Raw genomic sequence first — 15,543 nt, 5'->3', positions numbered from 1 at the left:
ACTCTCTACTGTTGTCTCTCTACATAGTACTCTCTACTGTTGTCTCTCGACATACTACTTTATAGACCCTTTAAAGTGAGATATTCTTAGAAAGAGAAAAGTGTTTCTACATTTCACCTCTGCAGTGGCTTGGATCATCTTTCCTCTCATGGAGTTGTAGCATTTGGAAAACTAAACTAAAATCTGTCCAATCGGGACAGTTTACAGTCTTTCAGAAGTGGAGTCTGTCTGAAAACTTCCCGGGACAAAACATGAAGCCGTGAAAATGTAATTTCAGTGAAACGGAGACGGGTCAATTAGATAAACTACACTTAACGCTTTCTTTTCAGCTCAGAAATGATTCAAGTTGTTAATTTTGGCGCTCTGTGTGAGTTCATTATGGTTTGGCTGAGACGTCTCCTCTGTCATATCAATAGTCTGAGTCGGCACTTTCTCAACGCTATGTACTCTTCTGCCAGAACCCATCTTCATTTCCTTGAGGAGAATGATTAAAAGCTAAAACCTCATTACTTATCCACCGGTTTACTTTGGGAATGATTCTCGTCTGCGGGCAATAATTCACTCACTGACAATGGCAGCATTTCAACAATCAGCTGAGCTCTGAAAGGCTGACTTACATTAAGGTTGGCAGGGAAAACAAAGCTGTTAGTTTGAGTTTATTAACTTACCAAAGATTCGGTAATGCTTTTAACACAAAAAGGAGCAAAGATCCAAGGACATGAACAGATAGAGGACAAGGACAGGAGGGACCGGAGATTAAATGAGTTCATCACACTTTCTCGACGTGTCTCTGTGTGTGTCTCTGTGTGTGTCTGTGTGTGTGTGTGTGAGACTCTGTGTGTGTGTGTGTGTGAGACTCTGTGTGTGTGTGTCCTTTGGCCAGATGATTTTAGACCAGAGCAACAGGTGATACTGCGGTCACGTGACGCCTACCGCCAGTCTGACCTCCTCACCGTCATCACCGCAAAAACAAACCAAAAGCTGCAGTGATTACCATTACACATTAGCCTAGCAGCTAGCGGAGTTTCCTTCTGTTTATAGCTTTATCCCGATAAAACGGCACTGTTGAATTTCAGCCTGCGTGCACGTTTCGTAGCCTAAAACGGAGCGGCTTATGTTGGTAGTAGGCCTGTCACGATAACAATTTTTGCCCACACACACGCAACTCTGACACACTTTCCTCACTCTGTGTCTGCGGACAGCTGTAGGCTTGTAGCGTTAATGTTCTGTGCATTGTCAGACACATGCAGCCACTTTCCCTGAGACCGCTTGCGAGACTGACAAGTCCACAGCAGCGTGTATGTCCGAGCCTGTCTCCACCGCCTCCACCTGCAGGTTGTCCACCATGGTTTGGACTGAAAGGGAGAAAACAGGACGCCGAGTAACACGGCGGCTATCGCTCATATACTTTTTTTTTTTTGACGGCGCCGTAACTGCAAAGTGCTGCAGGAAACCCTGCTCCAACTCTCAGCTAGCATTTTTTCTCTCTCTCCGCTAGGAGTCCCGCCCCCACACAAAGACCACGCGACTGACTAGAGGGTTCACTCCTCGTTACGCTAAGGAACCGAGAGTGGTCCTCCAGTCTCTTTGGGAGAGAGAGAGAGAGAGAGAGAGACGAGGAAAACAAACGAACAAGCATGCAAATGGAAATTATCGCGGCCGGAAAAAATATCGCGCTCATCTTTTTTTTTATCGTGCGATTAATTGATTTATTGACTATCGTGACAGGCCTAGTTGGTAGACAGAGCAACAAGTTAGAGAACTGCCGAGTCGCCCTCTCTGCTCTCTGTCTGCTCAGCTGCTATTGTCGGCAAACTGTTATTTATATTTGACTTTATTGACAAAAGAGCTTTCTGAACTGTCTGTGGAATGGATCAACGGAGAGGAGAGAAACCATTGTGGCCCTAAATGACAGCACGACTCCGTAAAGACTCTCACATTGAGCTGAAATGGAAAATCTGTGCTGCAATCTTTTCATACAGCCTATGGCTGCAACATGTTGTAAGGTTTAGGCTGATGTTTTTCGGGGGTAACGCCATTCACGTTACCGGCGGTACTGACAACAGATGAAGCCACCGTGTCTTGAGAAGCTCTAGCTTGTTGTTTTCTTGTTCACATTTAACTCACTTTACATCATCTTTGCGATCTCTTTTCCTCACAGCAGCACTCACACGCTACTCCGTTAGCGCTCGCTCTCCTTGCGCGACCACACGGGCACTGACGTCACTCGCTCTAACTTGCGCTAAATCTCGTAAGGGGGTCGCAGTTAACTGCCATACCGCAGTGATATGTTGCTTCTATACACCATACCGTCACAGCCCTCACCCCCACTGCACTTTGTCAAACACCAGAGATTGTAAACAAATGTCCCACGGTGGGAACGGCTGCTGGTCTGTTGGGCAGAACGTCTGAGTGAAACTGGCCGACTCTTCTACCTGCTAACGTCTTCTTCTTGTCTTCCTCTTTGTCTTCCACCCGTCAGCTTCAGGCCCAGAAGCTCCGTCTCGCCAGGAGTCAGGGTCCGTACTACGGCGGCTCGCTACCCAACGTTAACCAGATCGGCAGGAACCCTCAGGACTTGCAGGTAACACACAGACAACCACCGTGCTCGCACGTAGCTCTTTCTTTCTTTATTATCTGCTCCATGCGGTGGAGACGGCTTTCAGCGGTGATCCACAATGAAAATCAGATTTTTTGTTTTTCTGTTTTTTCTGCTTGGGGTGGAGATGTGTTGACATTTGTGTCAGTTTTATTTTAATTAGTTTAAAATCTGGGGGAAATCTGCAGGGTATTCTGGTAGTTATTTACTACTACCTGCAACTAAGGCTGTCCTCGACTGAAGAAATTCTTAGTCGACTAAAGGCCGTTTTACAGTCGCCGTTCCCGACCTGTCGCACGACAATGTGACGTCAGAATGACGTAGATCTCGCTGGCGCACCAGGATTTAAAGTGCGTGACCAGAGGGGGGGGCACCACTCTATTTTTTTTTAAGCGGAAACTGCATTTGGGCTGGTACCGGATGCCAGGACTGCAAGTCTCTCTTGTAAACTTACTGGGTGAGCTCTTTTATGGTGAATGAAAGGCTTGAAGTAGGTCATCGAATCGTCGTGCGTGTGTGTCTGTGTGTGTGTGTGCGTGCGTGTGTGTGTGTGTTAGAGTGCCGGTGATTGGCTTCGGAACGAGTTCTGACTCTAGAGTCCTAGTGAGAGAAACAAAGTGTCTCCCCTGTGCTTTAAGAGTAACGGGTACAAGCACTCCATCTCCACAGACATCTCACTTGTGAACTCGGTCCAGGGGAGGAGGTAGTAACCCCCCCAGTTCACTGGGCAAAGTGTGCAGTTTAGTTAGCGATATGGTGTGGTTTGTGTGGTGGACGGTGATGATGAGTAGGGTGATGATGAAGTCTATGCCGCTGATGTGGGCAGTTTGTGTTATGATGGAAGAGACGTTGCTCATGTATTCAACATGTCTGGTCACTTTGCACGTTGTTGTGGGTATTTGTTAGAGGTGTCACGATTTTCCAAATCCTCGATTACATTCTCGATTATTTATTTTTAGACTAGACTTTTATGCAATATAATATCTGACCTTTGTTTGCAGTGTGCCACATTACATTGTCAAATGTAAAACATTTATCAACAACATAATGTAGCAATAACATATCTTCAGTCAGTTGGAAACGTTTGCCGACAATGCCAGGGCAGACGCTTCGCAGCACACAGCGGCTGAGCAAGAGAGCAGAGAGGAAGACTCGGCAGTCCCCTAACTTGTTGCTCTCTCTAATATAATATACTGTAAGCTGCTCTGTTTAGGCTACAAAAAGTTCATGCAGGCTGAAATTCAACCGTGCGGTTTTGTTGTGATTAAGCTATAAGCAGAAGGAAGCTCTGCTAGCTGCTAGGCTAATGTGCAATGGTAAACACAATGGTACACGCACATAGCAGAGCTTCCAAACTGTGTTTTTTTTGTTGTTGTTGTCAACATAACTCACTGGAAATCCAAAATACTTCCACACCGGCAACTAGGTCTGCTACATCTGCAGTTGCCATGCTACCTTTTGACTGGCTCTAGCTAAGTTAGAGGAGGTTGACTGACTCGCAGCACTTCACGAGTGTGTGTTTTTTTTTCTTCCACTTGGCAAGTCGACCAGACGTGACATGGGGGCTTGGCAGTATTGACGATTCCATTTTTTTAATTCGATATTCAAGATTGTGGCATCATTTCGACATTTTACGCCGCTATGATCGGGCCGGGCCCTTAAACAAGCATTTGTGTTTTTTTAATCATTACTTTATTCACCTTATTGGGTGGGGAGAAAGCTCTGCCTCTCCAGCTTCTCCCATAGCTCTGGGTGGAAGTCCTGACCTAACCTGAGTGTGAGGTAAACCGTGCTACATCGTGTGTGTGTGTGTGTCCCCCCCCGCAGCACTGTTGTCGGCCAATTAGGTGATCGAGACCAGAAAGTCTCCTATATGGTTCCAGGGCTTTGATTCTGTTGCTGCCTTGATCTGTTCCCCTCACTATTCAGCTGAGGGAGCAGCTAGGGTCGAGGTTTTTGGATGCAACGCTGCCTCAGGAGGGGGGCTGGCGTCTCCCTTAGAGATGGGGTGAGACGCTCAGTCGTCCGTGAGGAGCTCGGAGTAGAGCCGCTGCTCCTTTGCGTCGAAAGGAGCCAGTTGAGGTGGTTCGGGCATCTGGTAAGGATGCCCCCTGGGTGCCTCCCTAGGGAGGTGTTCCAGGCACGTCCAGCTGGGAGGAGGTCTCGGGGAAGGACCCAGGACTAGGTGGAGGGATTATATCTCCAACCTGGCCTGGGAACGCCTCGGGATCCCCCAGTCGGAGCTGGTTAATGTGGCTCGGGAAAGGGAAGTTTGGGCTCCCCTGCTGGAGCTGCTGCCTCCGGATAATCTGTTGAAGATGGATGGCTCTGAATGTTTGCTTTCTCACCAGCACATTAACGCAATTGCAATTGGTAGCGTAGAAATTGCACATCCTGATACATGGAATGCCTCTTTATTACATTTTTTGCCTAAATGGGTCATGTTTTCCGAAATCTTCGCTAACGCACGAGTCTATAAAACGGCCTGGAAGGTGATGATAGAACTGTCCTTTTAATATCCTGTAAAACAACAAGTTGTCCTGGGAGAACACTTAGTCCGTTACATGCTTCGGCTGTTGCATAAACTGTTTTACAAGCTCTCCAAATCCAGTGTTTGTCCGCCGAGCTGCGTTCAGAGACGAGATGTAAATCATGTGAGCAGCAGTTGTGTTTTACAACTTCTCTCAAACCACAGAATCAAAATCCTTCGCCAATTTCTGAAGGCATCTGAAACGAATCCAGCTCAATTTAGTATTTTTAAATCAAATCAAAGTCAACCACAGTAAATTGTTTTGCAACGGATCAAACCAAGTCTTATAAAATGTCTCAGAAATGGATTTCTTTAGTGGAGTGTAAGCTCTGATATAAGAGTGTTTAATTGTATGTCTCTTACACTGTATTGCTGTTTCCTGTGTACATAATATGACAAAAAGGTCTGTCTGTCTGTCTCTCTCTCTCAGGGCTCCTTCCCCTCCACTCTGGAGTCCAACCGGTCCACTCGACACCACGGTCTGGTGGAGCGAGTCCAGAGAGACCGCCGTTTCATCACACCGGTCCGACCGTACCGCAACCGACAAGTATCCTTCACTTCACTGTCCCGTCTAAACCCACAGACACTCAAGTTATCAGCTGATCTTCCTTTTGTCGAGAAAAGACTCAAACCAAAGGTTTTCTATAGCTACAGACAGACAGGCAGGCAGGCAGGCAGACAGACACAGAAACGGACAGAAACAGGCAGGCAGGCAGACAGAGAAACAGAGAGACAGGCAGACAGACAGACAGAGAAACAGGCGGGCAGGCAGACAGAGAAAAATACAGTCAGGCAGGCAGAGAAACAAACAGGCAGGCAGGCAGACAGAGAAACAAACAGGCAGGCAGGCAGACAGAGAAAAATACAGTCAGGCAGACAGAGAAACAAACAGGCAGACAGAGAAACAGGCAGGCAGGCAGGCAGACAGAGAAAAATACAGTCAGGCAGACAGAGAAACAAACAGGCAGGCAGGCAGACAGAGAAACAAACAGGCAGACAGAGAAACAGGCAGGCAGGCAGGCAGACAGAGAAAAATACAGTCAGGCAGACAGAGAAAAATACAGTCAGGCAGACAGAGAAACAAACAGGCAGACAGAGAAACAGGCAGGCAGGCAGGCAGACAGAGAAAAAATGCGGTCAGGCAGACAGAGAAACAAACAGGCAGACAGAGAAACAGGCAGGCAGGCAGAGAAACAGGCAGGCAGGCAGACATAGAAACAAACAGGCAGACAGAGAAACAGGCAGGCAGGCAGACAGAGAAACAAACAGGCAGACAGAGAAACAGGCAGGCAGGCAGACAGAGAAACAAACAGGCAGACAGAGAAACAGGCAGGCAGGCAGACAGAGAAACAAACAGGCAGACAGAGAAACAGGCAGGCAGGCAGACAGAGAAACAAACAGGCAGACAGAGAAACAGGCAGGCAGGCAGACGGAGAAACAGGCAGGCAGGCAGACAGAGAAACAGGCAGGCAGGCAGACAGAGAAAAATACAGTCAGGCAGGCAGAGAAACAAACAGGCAGGCAGGCAGACAGAGAAACAAACAGGCAGACAGAGAAACAGGCAGGCAGGCAGGCAGACAGAGAAACAAACAGGCAGACAGAGAAACAGGCAGGCAGGCAGGCAGACAGAGAAAAATACAGTCAGGCAGACAGAGAAAAAAACAGGCAGGCAGACAGAGAAAAATACAGACAGGCAGACAGAGAAACAAACAGGCAGGCAGGCAGACAGAGAAACAAACAGGCAGACAGAGAAACAGGCAGGCAGGCAGACAGAGAAACAAACAGGCAGACAGAGAAACAGGCAGGCAGGCAGACAGAGAAACAAACAGGCAGACAGAGAAACAGGCAGGCAGGCAGACAGAGAAACAAACAGGCAGACAGAGAAACAGGCAGGCAGACAGAGAAACAGGCAGGCAGACAGAGAAACAGGCAGGCAGACAGAGAAACAGGCAGGCAGACAGAGAAACAAACAGGCAGGCAGGCAGACAGAGAAACAAACAGGCAGGCAGGCAGACAGAGAAACAAACAGGCAGACAGAGAAACAAACAGGCAGACAGAGAAACAAACAGGCAGGCAGGCAGACAGAGAAACAGGCAGGCAGGCAGAAAAAAGGAAGACAAACTTGTGACAAAAAAAAAAAAAGTGACAAAAACCTTGAAAAAGGCGGAGTTGTTTTTTGAAAAAAGCAAAAAACAACTTTGAGTAGTCCTCATGTCCCCCTTGGGGTACATGTACCCCCATTTGAGAAACACTGGCGTAGACTACTGTTCATTCAGGTAACCACAGGGAGAGGACACCTCAATGGTTTTTGACCTTATATTCTGCTGGGGTGGAAATAACTGATGAATACTCTGTTACATTCATGTTTACAGTGTGAGTTATATTTATCACTTACTTTTCTTTATAGTTTCTAGATGTTAGAGTCCAGTTTCTTCAGTGTCTTTCTTTTCTATGTCCATATATACGAGGGAGCAAATCATATAATATGTAAAGAAGGAAACTCAGCCTCTGTTAAAAAACAAACAACCAACCAAACGGGTGAAATAAGAGTGGCAGATAATAGCGGACCGACTGAATGATATATCTAAAAATATACATTCATGAACTACTGCTCTTAACTGAAACCATTCAATGAGTCATTTGCAAAAACAAAGAACTCTGTTTCTCTCTCTCTCTCTCTCTCTCTCTCTCTATATATATATATATATATATATATATCTCTATCTAGCTCTTCCTCTCTCTCTCTCTCTCTCTCTCTATCTATCTATCTCTCTCTCTCTCTCTCTCTCTCTCTCTCTCTCTCTCTCTCTCTCTCTCTTCCTCTCTCTCTCTCTCTCAAATATAAATGACCTAAGTCATATTAACTTCCACTGTTCACTTTTAATGCAAAGTGTACAACTGTTCGTTTTTGATAACAATAAGGTAAAAACCACTGCTGAGTGAACAGAGAAGGCTCCAGGATTAATAAATCCTGGCTGTTAGCCTGGTCGGTTGAAACCGAGTCAAGGCTAAATCGAGCCAGGATAACTGGGAAATCCCGGCTTAATCCCTTATCTTGGTTTTGTGAAATAGCCCCCCAGGTCTAGACCGATCTGTTGGGGTCCTGAGATTAGAGAAGGACTTGGGTTATGACTTTAACACTATAAATACAAATGATTTGTACTTTTGTTGAACTTGTTTTCCACTAGAATGCAGTAAAGGAAGAGGAAACCTTGAATAATAGAAAAACAAGAAGTTTGAGTCACAGTGAAACCAGCTGTCGCAGTTCTTCACATCGTCTAGAAACCAAAAGTGAAAAAGAAGGTTTTTAATGAACAGGATCATTTCCAATCCAACTTTATTTGTAAAATTTAAAACAACCAGGTTGACCAAAGTGCTGGACATTGACATGATTTAGGACAGATTATAAACACCTGAGTAACAAAACGAACATTTGTAGCAAACTGGAAAATGGAAATGCAGAATACAACTCTCAAGCAGGTTTAAAGGCCAATGAATAAAAGACTTTTAAGTCGTGATTTAAAAATGTTTAGGCTGGGCGCCAATCTGACATGCAGAGGCATTTCATTCCACAGCCTTGGGGCTAGGGGTGTCACGATACCAAACATTTCGTAGTCGGTGCCAATACCAGTAAAATAACACAATTCTCGATGCCGATTTTGATACCACGGGTAAAAAAAACCAAAAGATTTTCTAAGATTCCAGGTACTTTAACTTGAAACATGAACTTCTTTATTAAAATATTAGAAAAATATCAAAATGTCATAACAAGACATACAAAACATGTGCAATAGAGCATAGAACAACATAACAAAGTGCAATGAATGGTCATAGTGCAACAACTAGAGTCCCCAGACATATTCCAGACTTCCAGACATCTTTTCAAAAAGGTACTGTGCAAAAACAACAGTGTTTCTAACTGTTGCGTGACCAGAGACGTTACAAACCCCGGGTAAATAGTGACAGCTTAGAGTCCAAAAGGACGCCCAGTTGGCTGATTTCCTCCTGAACAGGTAGCTAAGCATTAGCTTCAGGCTAATTTATCACGGCTAAAAAGGACGGGTATTTTATGTCATCTCAACATTCATGTACTCACATTGAGTTATATAGCTAGAGTACCTGAGTTGGTTACTCGCAAAAACAATTGAGACACGGCCAGTGAAGTGATCCCGACTGGTCCTGGCTATCCGTGGCTAACGCCGCCATGCTATTCCTGCTAACGATACCGGAGGAGCAGGCAAGCAGCCACGGCTGTTTACAACGTGTAGCCTGTACAGCGGCCGTAGCCGACAACGGTGGGTTATTTGAAGCCAAGAGAGGGGGGGGCTGTAAAGCGGGAAAAGAGGACCGTGAGTTTGCAGTGAACATGCCGTTTTTTTAGGTCGGGTAGAGTTGACTCTCGTATGTACCGGCAGTAGAAGGGCGTGACTTCGGCCACTTCTTCGTGACCTCCTTCTTCTGAATGTATCGACTGGAGCACTCTGAAGCGTTATACTGCCCCCATCAGTTCCGGAAGAGGCGCAGCACCGACGCTGCTAACACTGGCATCGTCGCTAACGGTGCCTACGGTGCTTCAAAAAAAATGGGCCTCGTCGGTGTTTTGTCATTTTAGAACCGGAAGGTATCGGTAGTATCGGTTCTCGTGACATCCCTACTTGGGGCCACGACTGAGAACGCTCCATCTCCCCTGTTTTTGAGCTGCGTTCCAGGGACAACCAGGAGTAGCTGGTCAGCAGACCTTAATGGCCTCAGAGTTCAGTAGTTCAGCGATATAAGCTGGGGCTTGACCATAAAGAGCTTTAAAAACAAACACCAGAATCTTAAAATGTATAACATTTGTGACCCTTAACCAGTCATCTCCTCAGATGGACAGCTCGCCGTATAACTCCGCCTACCTGTCCCCGCCTCCGGACCCCGGCTGGAGAAGGTACTGTCTGACAACTTCTCCTACTTCCTGTCCTGTCTGTCTCCATAGAGACCTGGCTGTCCGCAGGGATGACTGTTTGTTATTTCCCAAAGCCTCTTGTTAAGAGTCTCTCCTGCTCCGTTTAAAAAACCTTCCTGAAGCCTTTGTGACGCCTCGGGGGGGGAGGCGGGTTAGAAGTTCAATAACTTGAAGAGACGGGGGACAGAAGTGTGAAAACATGACGACTAAAACGTAACCGTGTTTTAATGGTTTCTGCAGGTCCTCCAAAACTGGGGGGGGGGGGGCTGCTTAATGACAACCGAGCATCTCAGATGGAGGGTGAAATCTGGCAAAAACGTAGTTTTGAGAGGGAGACAGAGACAAAGAGAGAGGGAGAGAGACAGATTGGGAGACACAGAGAGAGAGGGAGACAGATTGAGAGAGACAGACTGAGAGAGACACAGAGAGAGAGAGAGCGAGACAGAAAGGGAGAGACAGATTGAGAGAGACACAGAGAGAGAGAGAGAGAGAGAGAGAGAGAGACAGAAAGGGAGAGACAGTGTTTTTACCAAGGCATAGCCAGTACGGACTCAAAATGCATGACTCCAGAGAGAGTAAAAATCCACAAATGGGTTTATTCCACAACCAGGTAACTGTGTCCACATCACAATCCAAGGGCACGGTCCAAAAAAGGCAGGAAAGGCAGACGTACTAAATGGCTTAGGCCAGGGGTCTTCAATGTTTTTTAGGCCAAGGACCCCTAACCTGAACGAGAGACGAGCAGGGACCCCCTACTACATATATTGTATAAAATTGAGTTGCATAATAAACTGAGCCGACAATAACATGTAGGGCGGCCTAAAGCCTTTATACACATTCCTTTTTATGCTGCCCTACAATACTAAGCTACTATTTACATATTCATATATCATCATGTTTTAATGTCAAACATACTTGTGGAAGGCCCAGTGAATCCATAAGCCTGCCTGAATCATACGTAACATCTTTAATGTTGTTGAGGTTGTTTTTACAAATAGGCTGATTTATCTTCACACACATTTATCTTCATCTTAATGTATGTTGTTTTTTTTAAGACATATTTTACGTTTGGGGGGGAAAAAAGTATTAAAACAATAATTCGGCGGCCCCCTTGCATTGACTCTGAGGACCCCCCTAGGGGTCGTGGACCCCCTGTTGAAGGCCTCTGGCTTAGGCTAAAGGCCCGGACACACCGAGCCGATAATCGGCCGTCTGACAGTCTGGCGAGGTCAGTGACTCGAGTCTGTTCGGTGTGTTCCGCCTTCATTTGGGCCGATTTGACATGTATAATCAGCAGCAGTCAGACTCAATGACCCATCTGATTGGTGGAGAGCTAACCAGGAAACGGGGAGCGGGATGAGCGTGACTAGAGTCTCTCAAAATCTGACTACCATCTTTTAAACTGACCTTTGTTGATCTGAAATGAAGACAGATTCAGCAGCTGCACGGCCTGTTTCTCTCTTCAAATGTTTTCAGAAACACGTTTCAGTGAACTATTTTAGGACAATATGAGATCGGATTCTGAACGAGCCGCCATGACAGTCTGGCTTTGAATTTCGGGAGAAACCAGACCCACGTGACGCGTTCGTCCAATCAGCTGCCGGTTTCCATTTTTTGGGCGACAATACAGATTAGCGCCGCCTGCTGTTACGGAGACGTATTACTAAGCCTGTCACGATAAAAAAAATGTTTGCTGGACGATAAATTATCCCGGGAATTATTGCGATAAACGATAATATTGTCGTTCTGAGACCGTTTTTCATCTAATATAATGATAATGGCATAATAATGCAGGTACACCTTTTCAAAGATCTATACACTTTTATTTCTAAAGAATATTTAACACTGGAACTGGAAGACATTTTAAATACCGTATTTTCCGGACTATAAGTCGCACTTTTTTTTCATACTTTGGCCGGTCCTGCGACTTATATATCAAAATATATATAATGTAACATGTTTTATATGTTATTTCATGCTGAAAACATTACCGTCTACAGCCGCGAGAGGCGCTCTAGGCTCGTGACGACTATATGCTGCTCCTAAAGACAACTGAGAAAGAAAAGAAGCTGCAGGAGACTGCAGGTAGTAAAACACGCAGCCGAAAACGGTCATCGAGCAGCAGAAGGAGAGTTTGGAGTGAGAGAGAAACTTGTGAGGGACTGGAGAAAAGGTTAGTCTCACTGCAATGAAGAAAACAAAGAAAGCTAGTCGCGCTGAAATCCAGATGGCCAGAGCTGGAGGAAGGAGTCCACAGATGGGTGCTTGAACAACGTGCTGCTGGGAGAGGCTCGTCAACAGAGCTGTTACGTTACGTTAACGTAGAGGACACCTACCGTATTCAGCCCCTTGTTCTGGGGGGCTGTTGGGTAGTTTAATAACTGTTAATGTGTTACGTTAACATAGAGGACACCTACCGTATTCAGCCCCCTTGTTCTGGGGGGCTGTTGGGTAGTTTAATAACTGTTAATGTGTTACGTTAACATAGAGGACACCTACCGTATTCAGCCCCTTGTTCTGGGGGCTGTTGGGTAGTTTAATAACTGTTAATGTGTTACGTTAACATAGAGACACCTACCGTATTCAGCCCCTTGTTCTGGGGGCTGTTGGGTAGTTTAATAACTGTTAATGTGTTACGTTAACGTAGAGGACACCTACCGTATTCAGCCCCTTGTTCTGGGGGCTGTTGGGTAGTTTAATAACTCTCCTTTCCAGATTAAATGTCTGTTCTTGGTCTTGGATTTTGTGAAATAAATTTCTAAATAAATGCGACTTATAGTCCAGTGCGACTTATATATGTTTTTTTTCCTCTTCATGACGCATTTTTTGACTGATGCGACTTATACTCCAGAGCGACTTATAGTCCGGAAAATACGGTATCCACGAAAAATGAACAAAACAACCAAAAACAATAAATAAAATGGGACATTTTTCCAGCCGCGATAATTTCCATTTAAAAATGATCAAGCTCATTTTTATTTATCATGCGATTAATTGATTTATTGCATATTGCGACAGGCCTACGTATTACGTCTCGTCTCTTCGGCGCGTTCTGAGGAACTTTTTTTGACCAGCTCGAGGAGACTGATCAGTCCGACTGCCTTTTCCGCCGACGGTCGGCCGTCTGGTCGGTGTGTCTGGGCCTTAAAGGCCGAGTAGAAAACAAACAATGGGTCAAAAAACTCACCAGAAAACACGAGCTGAATGCTGGACCGTTGACTCTAGGGTTCAAGACCATCTGGCAACTAAATCTTGTCAGGGTGTGTGTGTGTGGGGGTGTTATATACACAGATTATTATAGGTCAGTGTATCTTTTCGTCATTGGATTTTCCTTTCATAAATGGGTAAAAAAAACAAAAACAATTATAAGTTGTTTTTTCCTTTTTATGGTCATAAAAAAAAACACACATGGAAAACAGAAATGGAAAAAAGGCTGGGTTTTTGTTTTTTTCATATTCTGAGACCCGATGTCATTTCCAAGGCGACAGCGCCCGGTGTCCCAGTAGGGCTGGGCAATATATTATCATTATTACATCAACATCGATATATGAATCTAGATATCGTCAGGAATTTGGGATATCGTAATATGACATAAGTCTTCTCCTGGTTGTAAAGGCTGCGTTACAGTAAAGTGATGTCATTTTCTGAACCTACCAGACTGTTGTAACTGTTCCATTATTTGCCTTTACCCACTTAGTCATTATATCCACATTACTGATGATTATTGATCAAAAATCTCATTGTGTAAATATTTTGTGAAAGCACCATGAGTCAACCCAACAATATCACCGCAATATCGGTGTCTATGTCATGTATTTGGTCAAAAATACAATGATATTTGATTTTCTACATATCGCCCAGCTCTATGTCCCAGTGTTGCTCTCAGCCCGGGCTAAAATGGCTTTTTGGAAATGGTGTCTTGAATTGGGCTTTTAAGGAACCTGCAGCAACCCTCCCGTTTCTTTATTTTTATTTAACCAGACACCCTTTAAAGATCTAATGTGTGTCAGAAAGCAGCAGCAGACTGTACAAGCTGTAGAGAGAACCACAACGAGGACTTTGACAGTGATGTGCAGTTACTAGAAATACTCCCCCCACCACCCCCCACCCTTCATCTTCCTGCCGAGGGTCCTTGGGCAAGGCGTTGAACCATCCCACCCCGCCCTGACTCCCACGAGGGGACACCGAGGCTTCACAAAGGTTTTCACGGCTCCCACTGAGGCAGCACTAACCTCTAGACAACTAACAGGACGTTGACTTTAGCCGGCGTCTCTCCAAACCTCAGTTGGTTTTGAAGAGCTCTCAGTTCTTTTTCTTTCTCTCTTTCTTTATTTTTAAATTTTTTTTGGTTGCCCTTCCTTTTTTTTTCTGGGAATCTGTCTCTTTTTTCTGCAGTCATTTCATTCCCGCTTGCCTAGCTGCCTGCCTGCGTGCGTCTTCTTTCTTTCTTTCTGGTTTCTCTTCTAACACGACAACAACTATTCTTCAGAGCGAGACTGGCCTCCGCCCACAGTCCCAGTCCCAGCAGGTCCACTCTTCACACCTCAACACTCACGGTTCAAAATCCTTCATTTATCCCGCAGCGGCAAGGGATAGACGAGAAACAAAGTGCAAAAGGACACTCTAAAGCAGTGGTTCTCAAGCTTTTTTTTCAATAATGTACCCCATTTGAATTATGTTTTTAAGCCAAGTACCCCCCGTGACCAGCGATAGATTTACCAAACAACAGCCATGTGACTGAAAAAAGGCGACAAAAACATTTTTAAAAAAAAGAATAGGTGGAAAATAGTAACAAAAACTTAGAAAACAGCGACCAAAACTGCAAACACAGTAGAAAGAAGGCAGACAAACTTTGAAAAAAAAGCGACAAAAACTGCTCCCGTACCCCCTGCAGTCCTCCAAAGTACCCCCAGGGGTACACGTACCCCCATTTGAGAAACACTGCTCTAAAGCACCCGCGTCAAACTCGGGGCTCGCGGGCCAAATCCTGCCCCTTGCAAACTTTTATCTGGCCCGCATATTAATTTAGGTTCACAATTAATTTTGGCCTGCGTAGTTGTGCGCCAAACCTGAAAGACAGTTTTTCAAACGCCACACACTCAGAAATTCACACTCAGAAATTCCCACACAGAAATTCACACTCAGAAATTCACACTCAGAAATTCCCACACAGCCGGTGAAACAGGTTGTTGTTGTTAGTCGGGTAGCCTACTTCTAAAAACCTTTTTGCTGAATGTTTTAGGACCAAATAGGGTGTGTGTGTGTGTGTGTGTGTGTGTGTGTGTGTGTGTGTGTGTGTGTGTGTGTGTGTGTGTGTGTGTGTGTGTGTGTGTGTGCGCACGTGTGTGTATGCGCACGTGTGTGTGTGTGTGTGTGCACGTGTGTGTGTGTGTGTGTGTGTGCGTGTGTTAACGTGTGTGTGTGTGTTTGCGTGTGTTAACGTGTGTGTGTGTTTGCGTGTGTTAACGT

General features: G+C 45.4%; 1 protein-coding gene across 5 annotated transcripts in view; it reads left to right on the top strand.

Annotated features, from left to right (window-relative positions):
* The window catches only part of LOC144519105 (CREB-regulated transcription coactivator 2), a 64,851-nt gene that overhangs the window by 13,393 nt on the left and 35,915 nt on the right, over positions 1-15,543 (top strand). For 4 of the 5 annotated variants that reach the window (XM_078252009.1, XM_078252007.1, XM_078252008.1 and 1 more), the window contains exons 2-4: positions 2,483-2,584; positions 5,560-5,676; positions 9,995-10,056. In XM_078252009.1, coding sequence (XP_078108135.1) covers positions 2,483-2,584; positions 5,560-5,676; positions 9,995-10,056 — 281 coding nt within the window. The remainder of the gene's footprint in view (positions 1-2,482; positions 2,585-5,559; positions 5,677-9,994; positions 10,057-15,543) is intronic. The other variant, XM_078252010.1, reaches the window with a different exon arrangement.

Source organism: Sander vitreus, chromosome 6, assembly GCF_031162955.1.
Source record: "Sander vitreus isolate 19-12246 chromosome 6, sanVit1, whole genome shotgun sequence".
NCBI classification, from domain to species: domain Eukaryota; kingdom Metazoa; phylum Chordata; class Actinopteri; order Perciformes; family Percidae; genus Sander; species Sander vitreus.
This window is presented reverse-complemented; position numbering and strand designations above follow the sequence as displayed.